Source organism: Pelophylax lessonae (genome assembly GCF_965119305.1).
Source record: "Pelophylax lessonae genome assembly, chromosome: 9".
NCBI classification, from domain to species: Eukaryota; Metazoa; Chordata; class Amphibia; order Anura; family Ranidae; genus Pelophylax; species Pelophylax lessonae.
This window is the reverse complement of record NC_138776.1, coordinates 264,649,534-264,675,426: the sequence shown is the minus strand read 5'-3', so window position 1 is coordinate 264,675,426 and position 25,893 is coordinate 264,649,534. Positions and strand designations below refer to the sequence as shown.

Below are 25,893 nucleotides of genomic sequence, written 5' to 3'. Positions count from 1 at the left end.
ATAATATGTGTCCCGATACATCCTAAATATAGAACCATTTATCCAACTGTCCATCCAGAGCCTCTGGTTTATAGACCAGAGACATCCTAAATATAGAACCATTTATCCAACTGTCCATCCAGAGCCTCTGGTTTATAGACCGCATACATCCTAAATATAGAACCATTTATCCAACTGTCCATCCAGAGCCTCTGGTTTATAGACCAGAGAAATCCTAAATATAGAACCATTTATCCAACTGTCCATCCAGAGCCTCTGGTTTATAGACCAGAGACATCCTAAATATAGAACCATTTATCCAACTGTCCATCCAGAGCCTCTGGTTTATAGACCAGATACATCCTAAATATAGAACCATTTATCCAACTGTCCATCCAGATCCTCTGGTTTATAGACCAGATACATCCTAAATATAGAACAATTTATCCAACTGTCCATCCAGAGCCTCTGGTTTATAGACCGGATACAGTCTAAATATAGAACCATTTATCCAACTGTCCACCCAGAGCCTCTGGTTTATAAACTGGATACATCCTAAATATAGAACCATTTATCCAACTCTCCACTCAGAGTCTCTGGTTTATAGACCGGATACATCCTAAATATAGAACCATTTATCCAACTGTCCATCCAGAGCCTCTGGTTTATAGACCGGATACATCCTAAATATAGAACCATTTATCCAACTGTCCATCCAGAGCCTCTGGTTTATAGACTGGATACATCCTAAATATAGAACCATTTATCCAACTGTCCATCCAGAGCCTCTGGTTTATAGACTGGATACATCCTAAATATAGAACCATTTATCCAACTGTCCATCCAGAGCCTCTGGTTTGTAGACCAGATACATCCTAAATATAGAACCATTTATCCAACTGTCCATCCAGAGCCTCTGCTTTATAGACCAGATACATCCTAAATATAGAACCATTTATCCAACCAGGGCTGCTGTAAGAAACCATGGTTCCCTTGCAGCCTACCTGACAGGGCCCCCCATCCCTTCCTCCAAAAATATCAAGTGCTATTTTTGAAAAAATACCATGGCCATGATGTTATGCTTCACAGCAATGGCAGAAATTATAACCCACATCAAACAAAATCCTTTCAAGTGAATAGCGCTGTTTTGAAAGCCCCCCGGAACCACATGCAAAGCACAGTTGCTGTGACCACAAGGTCTTCTGTGCTAAAGCTTCAACCCAAACCAGGAAGGAGGAAGCTTTGCTGTGGCCAGGCTCATGGTGGATCAGTGTGATAATTGTCACCTTCTCTCAATACATAGAATTATAAAGTAGTGATGAAAATGGATTCATCTCAATGTTCATAAAAATCCATCATCTGTCTTTACAAGAATCACCCGATACAGTGCCTCCACCTCTGAAAACAGAGATAAACAGTGCAAGAAAATTCTGAAAGACAACAAGAAATAACTGAGCTTCTGACTGGAGAAAGAACCATATGAAAGATCCATCTCCATTCCTCAATATAACGTCATGTTCCCAACAAATGAGGAGGAGATACTGTACACCATATGAAAGGTCCATCTCCATTCCTCAATATAACGTCATGTTCCCAACAAATGAGGAGGAGATACTGTACACCATATGAAAGGTCCATCTCCATTCCTCAATATAACGTCATGTTCCCAACAAATGAGGAGGAGATACTGTACACCATATGAAAGGTCCATCTCCATTCCTCAATATAACGTCATGTTCCCAACAAATGAGGAGGAGATACTGTACACCATATGAAAGGTCCATCTCCATTCCTCAATATAACGTCATGTTCCCAACAAATGAGGAGAAGATACTGTACACCATATGAAAGGTCCATCTCCGTTCCTCAATATAACGTCATGTTCCCAACAAATGAGGAGGAAATACTGTACACCATATGGAAGGTCCTTCTCTGTTCCTCAATATAATATTGTATTTTCTCTCTCTGACCATCCATTGTAGTATGTCCATTGTTTGACATTTTTATGGAACATGTTATACACTAAAAATAATGTTCAGCTCTTTGGCGATGTCAGAAATCGAACTCGAGACCCGACCCCTTCCCCCACTGCTGTACATCTTATGAAATGTATAGCCTCGTTCTTCAGTATGTTGTCATGTTTTGAGGAAATGAGGTGAAGAAGAGGTCCATCACTATTCTTCATTGTAACAATGTCCGAAATGCACAAATACTGGGACCTAGTATGGTTTGGGGGTATCATCTGATCTGGTTTTGTATTGATTGTTTTCTGTTATATATCTACCAAATTCAATGGCGGAGCTCTGGGAAAGTGTTGAATGATAGACATGACTTCTACAAGGCGTATAAAAACAAACTTAACATATACTAAAATTGTTTTTCAGCAGATGAACAGTATTTTTGGAACCTAAATACATCGGAGAGACGTCTTCATATATGTCCAGATTTACATTGCACAATAATCTTGTGGCAAGATCAATGGATCCTTCTAATTCAAAGGAATCCTCTGATAAATCCCATACTATGACTTCAGATGTCCATCTAAGATCAACAAATCCTTCTTATCTTGAGGAATCCACTGATAAATCCCATACTATGACTTCAGAAATCCTTTTAAGATCAATGGATCCTTCTAATCCCGAGGAATCTTCTGATAAATCCCATACTATGACTTCAGATGTCCAACTAAAATCAATGGATCCTTCTAATCCAGAGGAATTTTCCGGTAAATCCCAAACTATGACTTCAGATGTCTGTCTAAAATCAATGGGTCCTTCTAATCCTGAGGAATCTTCTGGTAAATCCCAAACTATGACTTCAGATGTCCATCTAAGATCAATGGATCCTTCTAATCCTGAGGAATTTTCCAGTAAATCCCAAACTATGACTTCAGATGTCCATCTAAGATCAATGGATCCTTCTAATCCCGAGGAATCTTCTGATAAATCCCATACTATGACCTCAGATGTCCAGCTAAAATCAATGGATCCTTCTAATCCTGAGGAATCTTCTGGTAAATCCCAAACTATGACTTCAGATGTCCATCTAAGATCAATGGATCCTTCTAATCCTGAGGAATTTTCCGGTAAATCCCAAACTATGACTTCAGATGTCCATCTAAGATCAATGGATCCTTCTAATCCCGAGGAATCTTCTGATAAACCCCATACTATGACTTCAGATGTCCATCTAAGATCAATGGATCCTTCCATTCCTGAGGAATCTTCTAATAAATCCCATACTATGACTTCAGATGTCCACATAAGTTCTCCCAGTGCTGACAGATCAACAGATCCATCCAATCCCCAGAAATCCCCTTCAAGCCTTGAGGGAGCTCACACAGGAGGGAGCTCATTATTATGTTTGGTGTGCGGGAAAACATTCACTGAGAAAAAAGGACTTCTTAAGCACCAGAAAACTCACAAGAATGAGCGCCCTTATTCATGTTCAGAGTGCGGGAAATGTTATTCTGACAAATCAAGCCTTCTGAAACATCAAAGAAGTCACACTGGTGAGCGTCCCTATCCATGTTCCGAATGCGGGAGATGTTTCATTAGGCAAGAACATCTTCATAAACACCTGCAAACCCATACGGGCGAGCGTCCCTATTCCTGTTTAGAGTGTGGGAAATGTTTTTCTCACCAAGGAAACCTTCTTAATCACCAGAGAATTCACACGGGTGAGCGTCCCTTTTCCTGTTCAGAGTGCGGAAAATGTTTTTCTGAAAAAGGCAGTCTTCTGAAACACCGTAGAGTTCACACTGGTGAGCGTCCCCATTCATGTTCAGAGTGCGGGAAAAGTTTTTCACATAAAAAATCCCTTCTTACGCACCAGAGAAGTCATACGGGCGAGTGTCCTTTTTCCTGTTTAGAGTGCGGCAAATGTTTTTCTGACCGAGGAAACCTTCGTAAACACCAGAGAGTTCATACAGGTGAGCGTCCCTTTTCCTGCTTAGAGTGTGGAAAATGTTTTTCTGACCAAGGAAACCTTCGTAAACACGAAAGACGTCACAGTGGTAAGCGGTCAGGTGAGCGTCCTTATTCATGTTCAGAGTGCAGGAAATGTTTCACCTTAAAGGCAGACCTTGTTAATCACCAGAAAATTCACACAGATGTGCGTCCCTATTCTTGTTCAGAGTGTGGGAAATGTTTCTCTTCCAAAGGATCCCTTGCTAATCACCAGAGAATTCACTCAGGTGAATGCCCTTATTCATGTTCAGTGTGCGGGAAATGTTTCACCTTAAAGGCAGACCTTGTTGGACACCAGAAAATTCACTCAGATGTGCGTCCCTATTCATGTTCAGAGTGCGGGAAATGTTTCACCATGAAAGGAGGCCTTGTTAGACACCAGAGATTTCACTCAGGCGAGCGTCCTTATTCGTGTTCAGAGTGCGGGAAGTGTTTCACCTTAAAGGCAGACCTTATTAGACACCATAGAATTCACTTAGATGAGCGTCCCTTTACATGTTCAGAGTGCGGAAAATGTTTCTCTTCCAAAGGATCCCTTGTTACGCACCAAAAAATTCACTCAGGTGAGCGCCCTTATTCATTTTCAACGTGCGGGAAATGTTTCACTACCAAAGAAGCCCTGGCTTCTCATCGTAGATCTCACTCAGGTGAACGTCCCTATTTATGTACAGAGTGCGGGAAATGTTTTGCTGTTAAACAATCACTTCTTGCACACATGACAAGGCACAGCTCAGAGCATCCGAACAACTTTCAGACTGTGGTAGATGTTCTACAGATCACATAAGTCTAATCGGAGAGAAGACGCCTGCTGACGCGTTTGACAAATATACGATGGCCTTTGACACAGATCAATAACAGTATAGCTTTTTTAAGTTGTTCTAAGTTATTGACGAAAATTATGTATGACGAAACGCGTAGGACGGCCGACTTCACCTTCACTTGAGACTTGAAAAAAAAAGATTATATAATGGGGTTCATCCTAGCAAAAGTCACATTTCCTTTATAGGTGGAGCTTTTATGGTGGAGTCTTCTGTTGGCTTCTTCTGTTTCTTGGAGACTCCAGATGGTGGGATGTGCCTCCTACAGTGAGTGAAATAAGTATTTGATCCCCAGGCAAAACATGACTTAGTAGTTGGTGGAGAAACCCTTGTTGGCGAGCTCAGAGGTCAGACCTTTCTTGTAGTTGGTGACCAGGTTTGCACACATCTCAGGAGAGTGTTTGGTCCACTCTTCTTTACAGATCTTCTCTAAATCCTTAAGGTTTCTTGGCTGTCGCTAAGTTTCAGGTCCCTTCAAAAATTTGGGCTAACTTTAGTGTTTTTTTTTTCTTTTTTTCTTAATTCATGAAAGTGTTTATTTTTGGGTTAAAAAAAATTGTGTTTGAAAAATTGCTGCGCAGATACCGTGTGACATAAAAAGTTGCAACGACCGCCATTTTATCCTCTAGGGTCTCTGCTAAAAAAAAAATGTGTATATATATATATATATATATATATATATATATATATATATAGTCATGAAAATAAAGAAATCTCTTTGAATGAGAAGGTGTGTCCAAACTTTTGGTCTGTACTGTATGTATGTATATATATATATATATATATATATATATATAATATGAATTTTATTGTTATAAATAATCTATGGGTTTTAAAATCTAATTGTAATAATAATGTCTGTTAATATCCATCCGAGACCTCACTTCCGGTTTATAGATGATATAAAATAATTTTTTTTAAGTTTAATACATATCACATAAAAATCAATATCGTTATATTTTTTAATATTTTAATTTTATAAAAAATTAGTTTATTTTAAATATCTACATTGGTCTCCATATTAAGATGTTCAAAAAATGGTGGTTTCGGCACATGCGGATATAAGGAAATGTTTTATATACACATATCCATTCCAATTTGGTGTCAGAATTATATCCGGCTCTAGCAGCATAAAAACACGTCACCGCCGTATGCAAATTAACCCCTGAAGAAGTCACGTGATAGCGTGACGTAACGCGTAGGGCAGACCGAGCAGCGGAAGTGACGTTACGGGACACGGAGGAGAAGTCCCGCGGCTTGCAAGCCGAAAACAGCATATTAAACTGTAAGTTGCTACTTGTTTTTCATCATTAAAATTTGTGAAATACTACACAATGTTGGCCCTGTTACTTTGAGATACGAGGAGGTACCGGGTCATTAGCCTGAGTCAGATCCCGGAAAGGAGGAACATACCAGCACACCCCCCCCCCCCCCCCATACTTGATCCAACAAGCCCAGGAGAAGAGAGGATAAAGGATCGGATCTAATATTAGATCTAAAGGCCCATTGCTAATAGTATTACACCTAGAGGTGATGAGCACTGAAGATCACTTTGTCTCACAAGGTGTATAGGTGGAAGGAAGTTCTTTTTAATTCACAAAAGAGGAAGTTTATGTTTTTGTTTGGACACTGGAACACTATATATGGATTTTATGAACAAAAAAAAAAAAATTTTAATTTTTTTATTTATTGATTTATTATTGGGACACTTTAATAATTGGCACAGAGCACTTTAATACATCACAAATATCACTTGAATTTATTTTGAATAATATACTATCACCATAAGCACTTTATGAATATTATTGGTTAAAATATTTATATCACTTGAATAATATACCATCACTTTAAGCACTTTATCAATATTATTGATCAAGATATTTATCTATAAATTATTATTTGAATATTTGTTTTATATGATTTGGATATATAAGACACACATTTATTTTTTTTTACAAGTTTACATATTTTGTATTTTATTTATACACCGTTTGAATATCTATTGATATATATTTACCAACCAACACTGAAGCGCAGTACCCCCTCCCCCCCTATTTATAATAGATTGATAAACAGTCAGGTGACACAGAAAAATTTCAACGACCAACATTGTAATCTTGAGGGCCCCTGCTTTCAGAAAACGTATAATATTCTGAAGGAATCAAACATCTATACCAGGGTTCTTCAAACTATGGCCTTCCAGTTGTTCAGGAACTACAATTCCCATCATGCCTAGTCATGTCTGTGAATGTCAGAGTTTTACAATGCCTCATGTGTAGATCCGCAACAGCTGGAGGGCCATAGTTTGAGGATCCCTGATCTATACATCTAGCCAAAAACGCTGATTTTTACAACGTATGAAGAAGTACACATCAATATTCCATAGAGGGTGTAACAATAGAGTTAAAATATTCTAATATTGCCTTATATTTAACTGAAGTATAAGGTACGTGTGTCATAATGTATGAAATATAACCGAAGAATGAACTACGGGGCAAAGGGCAAAATACTAACACATAACGTAGGAAGCAGTTATCGAAATCACCACGAGATGGTGATATCACTTACAGTGAGTGGACCGATCAGACAGGAAGTGATGTAAGGACAGGAAGTGATGTAAGGACAGGAAGTGATGAAAACATAGGAACAGGAAATGATGTAAGATAAAAACAAGGCGTTATATAAGGTGAGGACAGGAAGTTCTGGGAAACGAAGAATGAGATTGAGAGGAGACATCGCTGAATTATAGAAAGGAGGTAATATGATAATATTTATATTTACACCCAGTAACCCCCCCGTCATTTCCGTTCTCTTCCTCCATAGTCACTGTGACGTCTTTTATCTCCAACATCCACTACTACACACATATCACATACTGTATATTGGAGTTATTTTATAATATGTGTCCCGATACATCCTAAATATAGAACCATTTATCCAACTGTCCATCCAGAGCCTCTGGTTTATAGACCGGATACATCCTAAATATAGAACCATTTATCCAACTGTCCATCCAGAGCCTCTGGTTTATAGACCGGATACATCCTAAATATAGAACCATTTATCCAACTGTCCATCCAGAGCCTCTGATTTATAGACCGGATGCATCCTAAATATAGAACTATTTATTCAACTGTCCATCCAGAGCCTCTGGTTTATAGACCGGATGCATCCTAAATAAAGAACCATTTATCCAACTGTCCATTCAGAGCCTCTGGTTTATAGACCGGATGCATCCAAAATATAGAACCATTTATCCAACTGTCCATCCAGTGCCTCTGGTTTATAGACCAGATACATCCTAAATATAGAACCATTTATCCAACTGTCGTTCCAAAGCCTCTAGTTTACAGACCAGATACATCCTAAATATAGAACCATGTATCCAACTGTCCATCCACAGCCTCTGGTTTATAGACCAGATTAGGGTTGCCACCTCATCCCTTTAAAACAGAACACATATTTATTACTTAGGTTCTGGAGCAAATTTAACGCAGAAAAGGCACTAAGTGAATTTAATTACCACCTTAATCAGCCACAGAACCTGTGTAATTAATATGTGTTCTGTTTTAAAGGGATGAGGTGGCAACCCTAGACCAGATACATCCTAAATATAGAACCATTTATCCAACTGTCCATCCAGAGCCTCTGGTTTATAGACCAGATACATCCTAAATATAGAACCATTTATCCAACTGTCCATCCAGAGCCTCTGGTTTATAGACCAGATACATCCTAAATATAGAGACATTTTTCCAAATTTTATTCCATGTTTTACTTGACCAACTGCATCAAAATAATTCCTCTCTGGCCAGTCCCGACTCTACTCAAAGTTCAAATACATATCTGCTTACTGCATACTTTAATGGACATATAGTGCCAATATGGGCTAAAGGAGACAGTTGGAAGGTGCTAAACCTGACCGGAGAGGTGAGGAGGATTCTGGGAGGTCACATGACATCACTCTTATTTCTATTAATAAAACACAGACCTGACCGGAGAGGTGAGGAGGATTCTGAGAAGGTCAAATGATATCACATGAGATCACAAACAAATCATCTCTGTTAATAAACGACCCACCTTACTTAAGAGATGAGGAGCATTCTGGGAATGTTCTTAGTGATTATTTAATTGTGTACAGGATTATTGAAGTAATGAAGTGGCAATATGAGCAGTTGAAAAAAAGCTGCTAATCCCATGACCTATTTTTAGAAGGACACATGGATCTCTACCAAGAACGTAACGATGGAGAATTAGTCACCCCTCACATCACCGGGTAAGAGGAGACTTTATTGTAAAGGAGAGAGCAGTACGGAGGATCCACCTAGATCCCCCATCATCTGATAAACACATAGAAACAATGTATTCAGTCAGTGTGTGTGTTTCCTACAGATGGATCCAGTAATGGGAACCCACCAGAGAGATGTCCCCGTCCTCTGTATTCCCGGGATTCCACACAGGAAGACCACACCATCCCTCACCATCATCAGGTAGATGAGGAACAATCACCGATAGTATCATTAGGATCTGTACATTATCTGCATCGTTACAATTTTTAATTATACATTCAGAGTGGAAACCTGAGAGATTCTAAAGTTGATGTTAAAGAAGAGATAAAAGAGGAGGATGATGAGGATGGGGTGATGGAGGAGTCAGAGTTTTTAAAAGAACACAAAGATCTATACCAGGACACCATGGTGGAGGTTAAAGAAGAAATAAAAGAGGAGGACGATGGGGATGAGATGATGGAGGAGTCAGAGTTTCCAAAAGGACACAAAGATCTGCACCAGGACACCATGGTGGAGTCATCCAGCTACAGGAACCCACCAGAGAGATTTCCCCGTCCTCTGTATTCCCGGGACTCCACACAGGAAGGTCACACCATCCCTCACCATCATCAGGTAGATGAGGAACAATCACTGATAGTATCATTAGGATCTGTACATTATCTGCATTGTTACCATTGATGTCATTTTTATTATATATTCAGAGTGGAAACCTGAGAGATTCTAAAGTTGTCGTTAAAGAAGAGATAAAAGAGGAGGATGATGAGGATGGGGTAAAGGAGGAGTCAGAGTTTTTAAAAGAACACAAAGATCTGTACCAGGACACCATGGTGGAGTCATCCAGCAAAAAGAACTCACCAAAGAGATGTCCCCGTCCTCTGTATTCCCGGGATTCCACACAGGAGGATCACAATTATGCAATACCCATTCAGGTAGAATTTATTCTATTCTATTATATTCTGTTTTATTATTACCATTCCTCCTCATCATCTGGTCGGTGGAGATGGAGCATCTACGACTTAAAAATGATTCCAAGCTGTATGAGATAATCCATCTCTGAGGTCTCCTGTTTTGAGATTGTTCCTTCTTATTTTGGGGTTTTAGGGTGAAGAACTAATTGATATAAAAGTTGAGGTGAAGAACGAAGAAGAAGAGACGTATGTGACGGGTGATCAGCAGTGTATGAAGGATGATGAGGTTATGGATACCATTAAAGAGGAGGAATCTTCTCCAGATATAAACTTAAGTGAGTAATGAGGAGAATCTGTTCACATTTTACTTCCACAAATTTAAGGCTTCAAAATTGTTTAAAAACAATAGAGAATCAGGAGACCTTCACAGCCTAAAATGAGACTAGGTCAGGGGCATTTTATGAAATCAGTAGACCTGTGTGCAGGATCATACGTTGGGCCCCACTGCGGTGGGCTTAGTGTGCCACAGTGAAGGCTAGACATGGTTTTCATTGTGCCAGGAGCATTGCTAGGATTGTAAAAGACTTGGAGCACCTTTGGGAACATTAAGTACAAGAATAATTCCCAGGTCTGTATGCCCCTCCCACCCAGGTCAATCTGTCCTCCAGTATAATCCCCCTCCCCAAGTCTATCTGTCCCCCAGTATAATCCTTTCCCCCTGATCTGCAGGTCAATTTGCCCCTAAGTATAATCCCACCAGATCAGTCTTTCCCCAAGTATACATCCCTATCAGGTCAGTCTGTCTCCCAGTTTAATTCCCCCAGGTCAGTCTGTCCCCAGTAGCACCCCCCCCCCCCCTCGTCGGTCTGTTCCCCAGTACAGTTCCTTTCTCCTCTAGATCAATGTGCTACCCAGTACAGCCCCCAGGTTAGACTGGTCCACAGTTAATTTCCCCCCCCCAGGCCAATCTGTCCTCCAGTTCAGTATACCCCCCCCCCTCCGGGCAGTCTGTCCCCCAGTATAATCTTTCCCATTCCCCTTAGGTCAATCTGTCCCCAGTATAATCCTCCCAGGTCAGTCTGTTCCCCAGTACATGGTCTCTGACCATCCATCGTAGTGTGTTCATTGTCTCTGACCATCCACTGTAGTGTTGTTCATTGTCTCTGACCATCCATCGTAGTGTGTTCATTGTCTGACAGTTTTCTGGACCATGTTATACCCTAAATATTATGTACATGTCCTTGGTTATGTCAGAAGTCGAACTCGAGAGCCCCTCCTTTACTGTACCTCACATGAAATGTATATTTTTGTTCTTCAGTATGTTGCCATGTTTTTCAGGAAATGAGGTCCATCCCTATTCTTCATTCTAACAATGTCCTCAATGCACAAATACTGGGACCTAGTATGGTTTGGGGGCATCATCTGATCTGGTTTATATTCATTGCTTGTTGTTCTATCTGTACCCCGATTCAACGGCAGAGACCTTTGGGAAAGTGTTGAATGATAGACATGACTTCTGAATACGAGGCATGCAAAAACTAACATAACATATTAAAAATTGTTTTTCAGCAGATGGACCGAATTTTTGGAATTTAAATACATCAAATACATCGGTGAGACATCCAATTATATCTCCAGAATGTACTGCAAAAGAGAGTGACCTTGAACAATGTTCCCCAAAATTAACATTCTACTGGATCGCAACATCAATGGATCCTTCTAATCCCGAGGAATCTTCTGGTAAACCCCATACTATGACTTCAGATGTCCATCCAAGATCAATGGCTCCTTCTAATCCTGAGAAATCTTCTGATAAATCCCATACTTTGATTTTAGATGTCCATCCAAGATCAATGGATCCTTCTAATCCCGAGAAATCTTCTGATAAATCCCATACTTTGACTTTAGTTGTCGATCCAAGATCAATGGATCCTTCTAAAACCAAGAAATCTTCTGATAAATCCCATACGTTGACTTCAGATGTCCATCTAAGATCAATGGATCCTTCTAATCCCGAGGAACCTTCTGATAAACCCCATACTATGGCTTCAGATGTCCATCCAAGATCAATGGATCCTTCTAATCCTGAGGAATCTTCTGGCAAACCCCATACGTTGACTTCAGATGTCCATCTAAGATCAATGGATCCTTCTAATCCTGAGAAATCTTCTGATAAATCCCATACTATGACTTTAGTTGTCCATCCAAGATCAATGGATCCTTCTAATCCTGAGAAATCTTCTTATAAATCCCATACGTTGACTTCAGATGTCCATCTAAGATCAATGGATCCTTCAATTCTTGTGAAATGTTCTGATAAATCCCATACTTTGGCTTTAGTTGTCCATCCAAGATCAATGGATCCTTCTAATCCCGAGAAATCTTCTGATAAACCCCATACTATGACTTCGGATGTCCATCTAAGATCAATGGGTCCTTCTAATCCCGAGGAACCTTCTGATAAACCCCATACTATGACTTCAAGCTCTCCCAATGGTGACAGATCAACAGATCCGTCCAATCCCCAGAAATCCTCTTCAAGCCATGAGGGAGCTCACACCGGAGGGAGTTCTTTGTCATGTTTGGTGTGCGGGAAATCATTCACTGAGAACAATGCCCTTCTTGAACACCAGAAATCCCACAAGATAACGCGTACTTATTCAAGTTCAGAGAGCGGAAAATGTTCTCCTAAGAAAGAAATACTTGTTATACCCCAGAGAATTTACACAGGAGAGCGTCCCTTTTTCTGTTCGATATGCGGGAAATGTTTTCCTATTAAAGCATCTTTTTTTACACCCCAGAGAAGTCCTACAGGAGAGCAAGCCTTTTGCTGTTCAGAGTGTGGAAAATGTTTTCGTAAGAAAGAAACGCTTCCTCTACCCCAGAGAATTCACACTGGTGAGCGTCTCTTTTCCTGTTTAGAGTGCGGGAAAAGTTTTTCTGAAAAAGTACACCTTCAAGTACACCAGAGAATTCACACTGGTGAGCGTCCCTTTTACTGTTCAGAGTGCGGAAAATGTTTTCGTAACAAAGAAAAGCTTCTTAAACACCTGAGAACTCACACTGATGAGCGTCCCTTTTCCTGTTCAGAGTGCGGAAAATGTTTTCGGAAAAAAGAAACGCTTCTTAAACACCTGAGAACTCACACTGATGAGCGTCCCTTTTCCTGTTCAGAGTGCGGAAAATGTTTTCGGAACAAAGAAACGCTTCTTAAACACCTGAGAACTCACACTGATGAGCGTCCCTTTTCCTGTTCAGAGTGCGGAAAATGTTTTCGTAAGAAAGAAACGCTTCTTATACACCTGAGAACTCACACTGGTGAGCGTCCCTTTTCCTGTTCAGAGTGCGGGAAATGTTTTTCTAGTAAAGCATATCTTCTTACACACCAGAGAACTCATATTGGAGAGAATCCTTTTTCCTGTTCAGAGTGCGGAAAATGTTTGACTAATAAGCGAAACCTTGTTGTACACCAGAGAATTCACACGGGTGAGCGTCCCTTTTCCTGTTCAGAGTGCGGGAAATGTTTTGCTGATAAAAAGAGCCTTCTTTCACACCAGAGAGTTCATACGGGTGAGCGCCCCTTTTCCTGTTCAGAGTGCGGGAAATGTTTTTCTATTAAAGGATCCCTAATTCAACACCAGAGAGTTCATACGGGTGAGCGCCCCTTTTCCTGTTCAGAGTGCGGGAAAAGTTTTTCTATTAAAAGATCTCTAATTCAACACGAGAGAGTTCATACGGGTGAGCGCCCCTTTTCCTGTTCAGAGTGCGGAAAAAGTTTTTCTATTAAAGGATCTCTAATTCAACACCAGAAAATTCATATGGGTGAGCGCCCCTTTTCCTGTTCAGAGTGCGGAAAAAGTTTTACTGCCCAAGGAAACCTTCATGCGCACCAGAGAATTCACACTGGTGAGCGTCCCTATTCGTGTTCGGAGTGCGGAAAATGTTTTTTCACTAATTCACAACTTCGCCTACACCAGAGCATTCACTCAAGTGAGGGTTCTTTTTCATGTACAGAGTGCGGGAAATCGTTCACTACGAAGAGAAACCTTGCCAATCACAAGAGAAATCACTGAGCTGTGCATTCTTATTCCTGTTCAGAGTGTGGGAAATCTTTCCGTTGGAAACAAAGCTTTGTCAGGCACCAGAGGGTTCATTCTGAGGAGTGTTCTTATTCGTGTTCAGAGTGCGGGAAATCTTTCGCTTGGAAACAAAACCTTGTTAAGCACCAGAGGATTCATTCAAGTGAGCGTCCTTATTCATGTTCAGAGTGCGGGAAATGTTTCACCCTAAGAAGACACCTTAATGCTCACCAGGGCGTTCATACAGGTGGGCATCCCTATTCATGTACAGAGTGCGGGAAATGTTTTGCTGCCAATTCAAGCCTTGTCACTCACCAGAAAATTCACTCAGGTGAGCTTCCTTTTTTATGTTCAGATTACCGGAAACGTTACGTACGACAAGGAGACCTTGTTAGACACCAGAAAAGTCACTAAGGTGAGCGTCCATGTTAGTGTACCGAGTGCGGGAAAAGTTTCATTCTTAAACACGCGACAAGACACCGGTCAGAGCATCCAAATGACTTTCAGAGTGTGGGAAATGTTCTACAGATCACAAGTCTAATTGGAGAGAAGACGCCTGCTGACGCGTTTGACAAATGTACGATGGAATTTATCGGGTGCAACTCTCTACTCCATAGAACCCCTGGGGGATGAAAATGGGTTTATATAATGGGGTGCGTCATGCAGAGGGGAAAAACTCATAATAGGCCACGCCCACTAGACATGCGCAGAACAAAAACATTTGTTTTGATTCATTATTTACATCAAATCATTTAATTTGTTTTCTGGATTTGTTTCGTTATTCAAATTCAATTTGAATCCGGTCGAATTTAACTAAATTCCACTGAATTCGGGTAATTCGAATCAAATTTGAATTTATTCTACATAGAATTCAAATTTCAGAAGAAGGTTACTGTATATATGCTTTCAATTCCATTCTATTGTGTTTTTTTTTTTTATTCTAATTTATTCTATTCTTTTCTAGTCTATTATTTTATTTTCTAGTCTTTTCTATTTTATACTATTTTTTTCTGTTCTATTCAATTTCATTCCATTCCGAAATCTGAATTTCGGAAGAAGGTTATAGGCTTTTAATTCCATTCTATTTGATTGTTTTTTCTATTATATTATATTATATTATATTCTAGTCCAAAATTTAAATTTGAGAAAGAGGTTATATTCTTTTTTATTTTATTCTATCCTATTGTTTTTTTTTCTATTCTTATTTTCTAGTCTTTTCTATTCTATTCAAATTTAACTTTATTCTATTTGAAATTCAAACTTTACAGAATGGTTATATTCTTTCTATTTTATTATTTTTTTTCTATCCTAGTCTATTCTTTTCTAGTCTATTATTTTATTTTCTAGTCTTTTCTATGTTATTCTATTTTGTTTTCTGTTCTATTCAAATTTATTATTTTTCAAAACGTGCATTTTGTCAAAATTTGAATAAAGTCACATGACTAAAATAATGATCCTTTTATGTGGAATGAAGCTTTCTGAATTCAACCTCATATGTTGTATTTAAATATTCAGTTTGATTATTTAGCTTTTTTTAGTTTCACGTTTATAAAAAAAAATAAAACTTTATTAAATTGATGTATCTTTTCGTTTGATTTCTTTTTTATTGTCTGGATGTGAGGTATAATCTGAGTGTGTAATCATCGATATACCCTAATAGAAGAATGGTGTGTAATCATCGATATACCCTAATAGAAGAATGGTGTGTAATCATCGATATACCCTAATAGAAGAATGATGTGTAATCATCGATATATCCTAATAGAAGAATGGTGTGTAATCATCGATATACCCTAATAGAAGAATGATGTGTAATCATCGATATACCTTAATAGAAGAATGGTGTGTAATCATCGATATACCTTAATAGAAGAATGGTGTGTAATCATCGATATACCCTAATAGAAGAATGGTGTGTAATCATCGATATACCCTAATAGAAGAATGGTGTGTAATCATCGATATACCTTAATAGAAGAATGGTGTGTAATCATCGATATACCCTAATAGAAGAATGGTGTGTAATCATTGATATACCCTAATAGAAGAATGATGTGTAATCATCGATATACCCTAATAGAAGAATGGTGTGTAATCATCGATATACCTTAATAGAAGAATGGTGTGTAATCATCAATATACCTTAATAGAAGAATGGTGTGTAATCATCGATATACCTTAATAGAAGAATGATGTGTAATCATCTATATACCCTAATAGAAGACTGGACCCCAAGCCGGAGGGCATGGAAGTGATGGAACGTAACGGAGTCTGCCGAAGTTTTATATTGCGCAATATGGTGATGTTACAAAGCAGGGAAGAACATATATAAACTATATTGTCAAAAGTATTGGGACGCCTGCCTTTACACACACACACATGAACTTTAATGGCATCCCAGTCTTAGTCCGTAGGGTTCAATATTGGGTTGGCCCACCCTTTGCAGCTATAACAGCTTCAACTCTTCTGGGAAGGCTGTCCACCAGGTTTGGGAGTGTGTCTATGGGAGTGTTTTACCATTCTTTCAGAAGCTCATTTGTGAGGTCAGGCACTGATGTTGGATGAGAAGGCCTGGTTCACAGTCTCCACTCTAATTCATCCCAAAGGTGTTCTATCGGGTTGAGATCAGGACTCTGAGCAGGCCAGTCAAGTTCCTTCACCCCAAACTCACTCATCCATGTCTTTATGGACCTTGCTTTGTGCACTGGTCCAAATCATTTGGTGGAGGGGGGTTTGTCATGTTAGAACAGGAAGGGGCCATGCCCAAACTGTTTCCACAAAGTTTGGAGCATGAAATTATCCAACATGTCATGGTATGTTGAGAAGTAAGGCCTAACCCCTGAAAAACAACCCCACACAGCATCTCAAAGCTGTTTTAAGGGGTTGAGGCCAGTCAAGTTCCTCCGCCCCAAACTCACTCATCCTTGTCTTTATGGACCTTGCTTTGTGCACTGGTCCAAATAATCTGGTGGAGGGGGGGTTTGCTTTGTGCACTGGTGGGCAGTCATGTTGGAACAGGAAGGGGCCATGCCCCAACTTTTTCATCAGAGTTTGGAGCATGAAATTATCCAAAATGTCTTGGTATGCTGACACCTTAAGAGTTCTCTTTACTGGAACTAAGGGGCCAAGCCCAATCCCTTAAAAACAACCCCACACCATAATCCCCCCTCCACTAAATGATTTGGAACAGCACATAAAGCAAGGTCCATAAAGACATGGATGAGCGAGTTTGGGGTGGAAAAACTTGACTGACCTGCACAGAGTCCTGACCTCAACCCAAAAGAACACCTTTGGAATGAGTTAGATGGGGTTGAGGTCAGGACTCTGAGCAGGCCAATCAAGTTCCCCACTGCCAAATTCGCTCACCCATGTCTTTATGAACCTTGCTTTGTGTACTGGTGTGTCATGTTGGAACAGGAAGGGGCCATCCCCAGACATACCCCTCCCCCTCTTTTTCCTACCCTGTCCTTCTGGTACACTGAATACCCTTGGATATTGGCCAGCCAGTCATGTGAGGGGTCGAACCAAGTTTCCGTTATTCCCACAAGGTCTATGTCCTCCTCCTGTACTAACATTTCCAACTCATCCATTTTACTGGCATTTGCATATACCCCTCTTAGTTTTGTGGAAGTTGATAGTGAATGGTGATTATTTTTATTCCTGTTTTGGTCTGAGGTTTTCCCGCACAGACCCCCCCAATTGACGTTATGGAACTACTGTCACTGCTGACTCTACTACTGCCTTCTGTCCTTTGCTCCCTCCTGACTGAATCTACTTCTGAGCCCTCCCCCTGTCTCCTAGTTTAAAAGCCCCTCCAACTTGGTGGCCATCTTTCTCCTGAAAAGAGCTGTACCGTCCCCATTAAGGTGCAGCCTATCCTTACTAAAGAGCTGGTAGCTGACTGAGAAATCAGCCCAGTTCTCCAGGAACCCAAAACCCTTCCTTCCTACACCAATTTCTCAGCCGCTTGTTAAGTTACCCTAATCTCCTTCTGCCTCTCCTGTGTGGCTCGAGGTAACGGCAGTATTTCAGAGAAAACCACCTTGGAGGTCCTATTCCTCAATCTATTCCCTAAGTCCCTGAAATCGTTCTTTAGGATCCTCCACCTTCCTCTTATTTGGTCATTGGTGCCCACATGCACCATTACCGCTGGGTCAACCCCAGCCCCGCCCAATAATCTGTCTACCCGATCCGCGATGTGCAGAACTCGCGCGCCCGGTAAACAACATACTGTCTAGAAACTGACTACAATTTCCCAAAGACAACCTCTGGATATAACGCTGAATACGTGCACTCAACCTCTTTCGGTCGACCATAGCGAGGCCTGTTCTGAGTGGAACCTGTCCTGTTAAACTGCTGTATGGTCTTGGCCACCATGCTGCAGCTCAGTTTCAGGATCTTCTCAATCTTTTTATAGCCTAGACCAGTGGTCCTCAACTCTGGTCCTCGGGGCCCACTAACAGGCCAGATTTGAAGTATTACCTTGGGGAGATGCAGACTAGAATACTGCAATCACTGAGCAGCAAATGAGATCACCTGTGATGTAATTTAGTTATCTTGCAAACCTGGCCTGTTAGTGGGCCCCGAGGACCGGAGTTGAGGACCACTGGCCTAGACCATCTTTATGTAGAGCAACAATTCTTTATTTCAGATCCTCAGAGAGTTCTTTGCCATGAGGTGCCATGTTGAACTTCAAGTGACCAGTATGAGAGAGTGAGAGCGATAACACCAAATTTAACACACCTGCTCCCCATTCACACCTGAGACTTTGTAACACTAACGAGTCACATGACACCGGGGAGGGAAATGGCTAATTGGGCCCAATTTGGACATTTCGCTTGGGGTGTACTCATTTTTGTTGCCAGCGGATTAGACATTAATGGCTGTGTGTTGAGTTATTTTGAGGGGACAGCAAATTTACACTGTTATACAAGCTGTACACTCACTACTTTACATTGTAGTAAAGTGTAATTTCTTCAGTGTTGTCACATGAAAAGATAGAATAACATTTTTTACAAAAATGTGAAGGGGGTGTACTCACTTTTGTGAGATACTGTATATAATGTTTGGGGGTTCTAAGTAATTTTCTAGCAAAAGAAAAAGTCAATTTTTACATGTAGGAGTGAAGTGTCAGAATGGGCTTGGGAAGCAACTCAGTACACAACCTTGTGGTACACCTAAGCTAACCTCATGCTGGGAAGAAACGTGCTTACCAAGTTTGACCACCCGTGGGCGGTCCACCAGGAAGTCCTTTATCCAAGAGCAATTTGATATCTATTTACTCCAAACAAACCCATCTTTTATTGTGTACGAAAAAAAAAAAATCATATCAGAGATTCTATTGTGTGTGTACACTAAACTTTATTGTATTGTATTTCTTCCTGAAAAGAATAGATTGATAAAGTCATGTGACATAAAAAATTTCAACGACCAACATTGTAATCTTGAGGGCCCCTGCTTTCAGAAAACGTATAATATTCCAAACATCTATACCATGGTTCTTCGAACTATGGGCTTCCAGTTGTTCAGGAACTACAATTCTCATCATGCCTAGTCATGTCTGTGAATGTCAGAGTTTTACAATGCCTCATGTGTAGATCCGCAACAACTAGAGGGCCGTAGTTTGAGGATCCCTGATCTATACATCTAGCCAAAAATGCTGATTTTTACAACATATGAAGAAGAACACATCAATATTCCATAGAGGGTGTAACAATAGAGTTAAAATATTCTAATATATCCTCAGATTTAACTGAAGTATAATGTACGTGTGTCATAATGTATGAAATATGACTGAAGAATGAGCTACGGGGCAAAGGGCAAAATACTAACACATAACGTAGGAATCAGTTATCGAAATCACCACGAGATGGTGATATCACTTAGAGTGAGTGGACCGATCGGACAGGAAGTGATGTAAGGACAGGAAGTGATGTAAGGACAGGAAGTGATGAAAACATAGGAACAGGAAATGATGTAAGACAAAGACCAGGCGTTGTATAAGGTGAGGACAGGAAGTTCTGGGAAACGAAGAATGAGATTGAGAGGAGACATCGGTAAATTACAGAAAGGAGGTAATATGATAATATTTATATTTACACCCAGTAACCACCCCGTCATTTCCGTCCTCTTCCTCCATAGTCACTGTGACATCTTTTATCTCCAACATCCACTACTACAGACATGTCACATACTGTATATTGGAGTTAATTTATAATATGTGTCCCGATACATCCTAAATATAGAAACATTTATCCAACTGTCCATCCAGAGCCTCAGGTTTATAGACCGGATACATCCTAAATATAGCACCATTTATCCAACTGTCCATCCAGAGCCTCTGGTTTATAGACCAGATACATCCTAAATATAGAACCATTTATCCAACTGTCGTTCCAAAGCCTCTAGTTTATAGACCGGATACATCCTAAATATAGAACCATTTATCCAACTGTCGTTCCAAAGCCTCTAGTTTATAGACCGGATACATCCTAAATATAGAACCATTTATCCAACTGTCCATCCAGAGCCTCTGGTTTATAGACCGGATGCATCCTAAATATAGAACCATTTTTCCCACTGTCCATCCAGAGCCTCTGGTTTATAGACCGGATACATCCTAAATATAGAACCATTTATCCAACTGTCCATCCAGAGCCTCTGGTTTATAGACCGGATACATCCTAAATATAGAACCATTTATCCAACTGTCCATCCAGAGCCTCTGGTTTATAGACCGGATACATCCTAAATATAGAACCATTTATCCAACTGTCCATCCAGAGCCTCGGGTTTATAGACCGGATACATCCTAAATATAGAACCATTTATCCAACTGTCCATCCAGAGCCTCTGGTTTATAGACCGGATACATCCTAAATATAGAACCATTTATCCAACTGTCCATCCAGAGCCTCTGGTTTATACACCGGATACATCCTAAATATAGAACCATTTATCCAACTGTCCATCCAGAAACTCTGGTTTCTCATGACCACATTGATAAGGACTGCCATCAAGTGAATTATTGGATATTACAAAAATTATAGATGAAGGATCTGCACACTGCTATATACTCTTACGTATTTCTATATTTTGGGAGTTTTGTTGTTCTAGCTGACCAACTGCATCAAAATAATTCCTCTCTGGCCAGTCCCGACTCTACTCAAAGTTCAAATACATATCTGCTTACTGCATACTTTAATGGACATATAGTTGCAATATGGGCTGACGGAGACAGTTGGAAGGTGCTAAACCTGACCGGAGAGGTGAGGAGGATTCTGGGAAGTCACATGACATCACTCTTATTTCTATTAATATAACACAGACCTGACCGGGTTGGTGAGGAGGATCCTGAGAAGGTCAAATGATATCACATGAGATCACAAACAAATCATCTCTGTTAATAAATGACCCACCTTACTTAAGAGATGAGGAGCATTCTGGGAATGTTCTTAGTGATTATTTAATTGTGTACAGGATTATTGAAGTAATGAAGTGGCAATATGAGCAGTTGAAAAAAAGCTGCTAATCCCATGACCTATTTTTAGAAGGACACAAGGATCTCTACCAAGAAGGTAATGATGGAGAATTAGTCACCACTCAAATCACTGGGTAAGAGGAGACTTTATTGTAAACGAGAGAGCAGTACGGAGGCTCCACCTAGATCCCCCATCATCTGATAAACACATAGAAACAATGTATTCAGTCAGTGTGTGTGTTTCCTACAGATGGATCCAGTAATGGGAACCCACCAGAGAGATGTCCCCTTCCTCTGTATTCCCGGGATTCCACACAGGAAGGTCACACCATCCCTCACCATCATCAGGTAGATGAGGAACAATCACTGATAGTATCATTAGGATCTGTACATTATCTGCATTGTCACCATTGATGTCATGTTTATTATATATTCACAGTGGAAACCTGAGAGATTCTAAAGTTGTCGTTAAAGAAGAGATAAAAGAGGAGGATGATGAGGATGGGGTGATGGAGGAGTCAGAGTTTTTAAAAGAACACAAAGATCTATACCAGGACACCATGGTGGAGGTTAAAGAAGAAATAAAAGAGGAGGACGATGGGGATGAGATGATGGAGGAGTCAGAGTTTCCAAAAGGACACAAAGATCTGCACCAGGACACCATGGTGGAGTCATCCAGCTACAGGAACCCACCAGAGAGATGTCCCCGTCCTCTGTATTCCCGGGACTCCACACAGGAAGATCACACCATCCCTCACCATCATCAGGTAGATGAGGAACAATCACTGATAGTATCTGTACATTATCTGCATTGTTACCATTGATGTCTTTTTTATTATATATTCAGAGTGTAAACCTGAGAGATTCTAAAGTTGTCATTAAAGAAGAGATAAAAGAGGAGGATGATGAGGATGGGGTGATGACGGAGTCAGTGTTTTTAAAAGAACACAAAGATCTATACCAGGACACCATGGTAGAGTCATTCAGCTACAAGAACTCACCAAAGAGATGTCCCTGTCCTCTGTATTCCCGGGATTCCACACAGGAGGATCACAATTATGCAATACCCGTTAGAATTTATTCTATTCTATTCTGTTTTATTATTACTAGAGTTGAGCGGACACCTGGATGTCCGTGTTTGGCGGGTTCGGCTGAACATGTCCCGGACTTTTTCTGAACTTTACCCAGACACCGAACCCCATTGAAGTCAATGGGGACCCGAACTTTCAGGCACTAAAATGGCTCTAAAAAAAAACAATGGAAAGGGCTAGAGTGCTGCAAATGGCAGCAAAATGTAGTTAAGAGCATGGCAAGTGCTCTTAAAAAAAATTCCCCTTTAAATTTGTAATTTTTAAATAGCAGATTAGAACAGCAATCTGTAGTAAAATATAGCTGAACGCTGCACACAACAGACTGATAAAAATAGATTTTTTTCTCCCTCCTCCTCCTCAGTGGGCTCAAGTGAGGGCAAAAAGATCGTTCACTGCACCACCCCCCACACAGCAAAATCGATGTAGATCGCTAATGGATGATTGTTCTGTCCTGTGTCTCCTATCTGACCCTGCCTAATCTCTCCAGCATGTCCCTAAAATGCTCAAATAACTTTCCCTGCCTACACTCCGACCTGTCCCTGCATTCTTTTCGGGCACAATTTTTCACTGTCTGTCCCTAATCAGCAGCAGCCAGCACGTATGATGTGTGCTCTCTCCCTACACTACACCAGAATGACTCACCGCGCTGTGTCTCTCGAACTTATAAAGACATGGGTCACATGCTTCAGATGGCCAATCACAGCTACTAATACATTAGAAGGAATGGCTGGGATGGCTTAAGGCACACAAGTTAAACGCTTGTTGATTGGCTGTTGAAAGCCCGCCATTACATACAAAACAGGAAATAAAATTACCGAACACGGATTTTAAACCCGAACATACAGTAAAGTTTTCGGGTCCGTGTCCGGGTAGCAAAAATCCAATTATCCGGTACAGACCCGAAAAATACAGTCCGTGTTCGCTCAACACTAGTTATTACCATTCCTCCTGATCATCAGGTAGGTGGAGATGGAGCATCTACGACTTACAAATGATTCCAAGCTATATGAGATAATCATCTCTGAGGTCTCCCGGGATTAGTGCTCCTGTTTTGAGATTGGTCCTTCTCATTTTGTGGTTTTAGGGTGAAGAACTGATTGATATAAAAGTTGAGGTGAAGAACGAAGAAGAAGAGACGTATGTGATGGGTGATCAGCAGTGTATGAAGGATGATGAGGTTATGGATACCATTAAAGAGGAGGAATCTTCTCCAGATATAAACTTAAGTGAGTAATGAGGAGAATCTGTTCACATTTTACTTCCACAGGTTTAAGGCTTCAAAATTGTTTAAAAACAGGAGACCTTCACAGCCTAAAATGAGACTAGGTCAGGGGCATTTTATGAAATCAGTAGGCCTGTGTGCAGGATCATACGTTGGGCCCCACTGCGGTGGGCTTAGTGTGCCACAGTGAAGGCTAGACATGGTTTTCATTGTGCCAGGAGCATTGCTAGGATTGTAAAAGACTTGGAGCACCTTTGGGCACACCAAGTAGAAGAGTAATTCCCAGGTTTGTATGCCCCCCCCCCACCCAGGTCAATCAGTCCTCCAGTATAATCACCCTCCCCAAGTCAATCTGTCCCCCAGTATAATCCTTTCCCCCCTTATCTGCAGGCCAATTTGCCCCCAAGTATAATCCCACGAGATCAGTCTTTTCCCAAGTACATTTCTATCAGGTCAGTCTGTCTCCCAGTTTAATTCCCCCAGGTCAGTCTGTCCCCAGTAGCACCCCCCCCCCCCTCGTGGATCTGTTCCCCAGTACAGTTCCTTTCTCCTCTAGATCAATGTGCTACCCAGTACAGCCCCCAGGTTAGACTGGTCCACAGTTAATTTCTCCCCACCCCAAGATCAAGAGATATAATCTCTCTAGGTCAATATTTCCCCCAGTACACCCCCTCCAGGGCAGTCTATCCCCAGTACAATTCCCCCCCCCCCCCAAGGCCAATCTGTCCTCCAATTCAATATACCCCCCCCTCCGGGCAGTCTGTTCCCCAGTCTTATCCCCTAGGTCAATCTGTCCCCCAGTATATTCTTTCCCCTTCCCCTTAGGTCAGTCTGTCCCCCAGTATATTCTTTCCCCTTCCCCTTAGGTCAGTCTGTCCCCCAGTATATTCTTTCCCTTCCCCTTAGGTCAGTCTATCCCCCAGTATATTCTTTCCCCTTCCCCCTAGGTCAATCTGTCCCCAGTATAATCCTCCCAGGTCAGTCTGTTCCCCAGTGCATGGTCTCTGACCATCCATCGTAGTGTGTTCATTGTCTCTGACCATCCATCGTAGTGTGTTCATGGTCTCTGACCATCCATCGTAGCGTGTTCATGGTCTCTGACTATCCATCGCAGTGTGTTCATTGTCTCTGACCATCCATCGTAGTGTGTTCATTGTCTTTGACCATCCATCGTAGTGTGTTCATGGTCTCTGACCATCCATCGTAGTGTGTTCATGGTCTCTGACCATCCACTGTAGTGTGTTCATGGTCTCTGACCATCCACTGTAGTGTGTTCATGGTCTCTGACTATCCATCGCAGTGTGTTCATTGTCTTTGACCATCCATCGTAGTGTGTTCATGGTCTCTGACCATCCATTGTAGTGTGTTCATGGTCTCTGACCATCCACTGTAGTGTGTTCATGGTCTCTGACCATCCACTGTAGTGTGTTCATGGTCTCTGACCATCCACTGTAGTGTGTTCATGGTCTCTGACCATCCACTGTAGTTTGTTCATGGTCTCTGACCATCCACTGTAGTGTGTTCATTGTCTCTTGACCATCCACTGTAGCGTGATCATTGTCTCTGACCATCCACTGTAGTGTGTCCATTGTCTCTGACCATCCACTGTAGTGTGTCTATAGTCTCTGACCATGCACTGTAGCGTGTCCATTGTCTCTGACCATCCACTGTAGGGTGTCCATTGTCTGACAGTTTTCTGGACCATGTTATCCTTACTGTACCTCACATGAAATGTATATCTTTGTTCTTCAGTATGTTATCATGTTTTTCAGGAAATGAGGTCCATCCCTATTCTTCATTATAACAATGTCCTCAATGCACAAATACTGGGACCTAGTATGGTTTGGGGGCATCATCTGATCTGGTTTATATTCATTGCTTGTTGTTCTATCTGTACCCCGATTCATTGGCAGAGCTCTGGGAAAGTGTTGAATGATAGACATGACTTCTGAATACGAGGCGTGTAAAAACTAACATAACATATTAAAAATTGTTTTTCAGCAGATGGACCGAATTTTTGGAGTTTAAATACATTGGTGAGACATCCAATTATATCTCC

The 25,893-nt window shown here is 40.9% G+C and overlaps 1 protein-coding gene across 1 annotated transcript; it reads left to right on the top strand.

The window, feature by feature from the left end:
* Positions 1–2,524: 2,524 nt before the first annotated feature.
* On the top strand, positions 2,525–25,862 carry LOC309564441 (uncharacterized protein; the record flags this gene model as incomplete). Its single annotated transcript, XM_082269071.1, is given in 8 exon segments — positions 2,525–4,713; positions 11,301–11,364; positions 11,532–12,610; positions 12,612–12,614; positions 13,034–13,952; positions 14,037–14,372; positions 21,158–21,309; positions 25,839–25,862. Coding segments are annotated over 8 exon segments (4,716 nt in total). The 5' UTR covers positions 2,525–2,574.
* Positions 25,863–25,893: the final 31 nt, after the last annotated feature.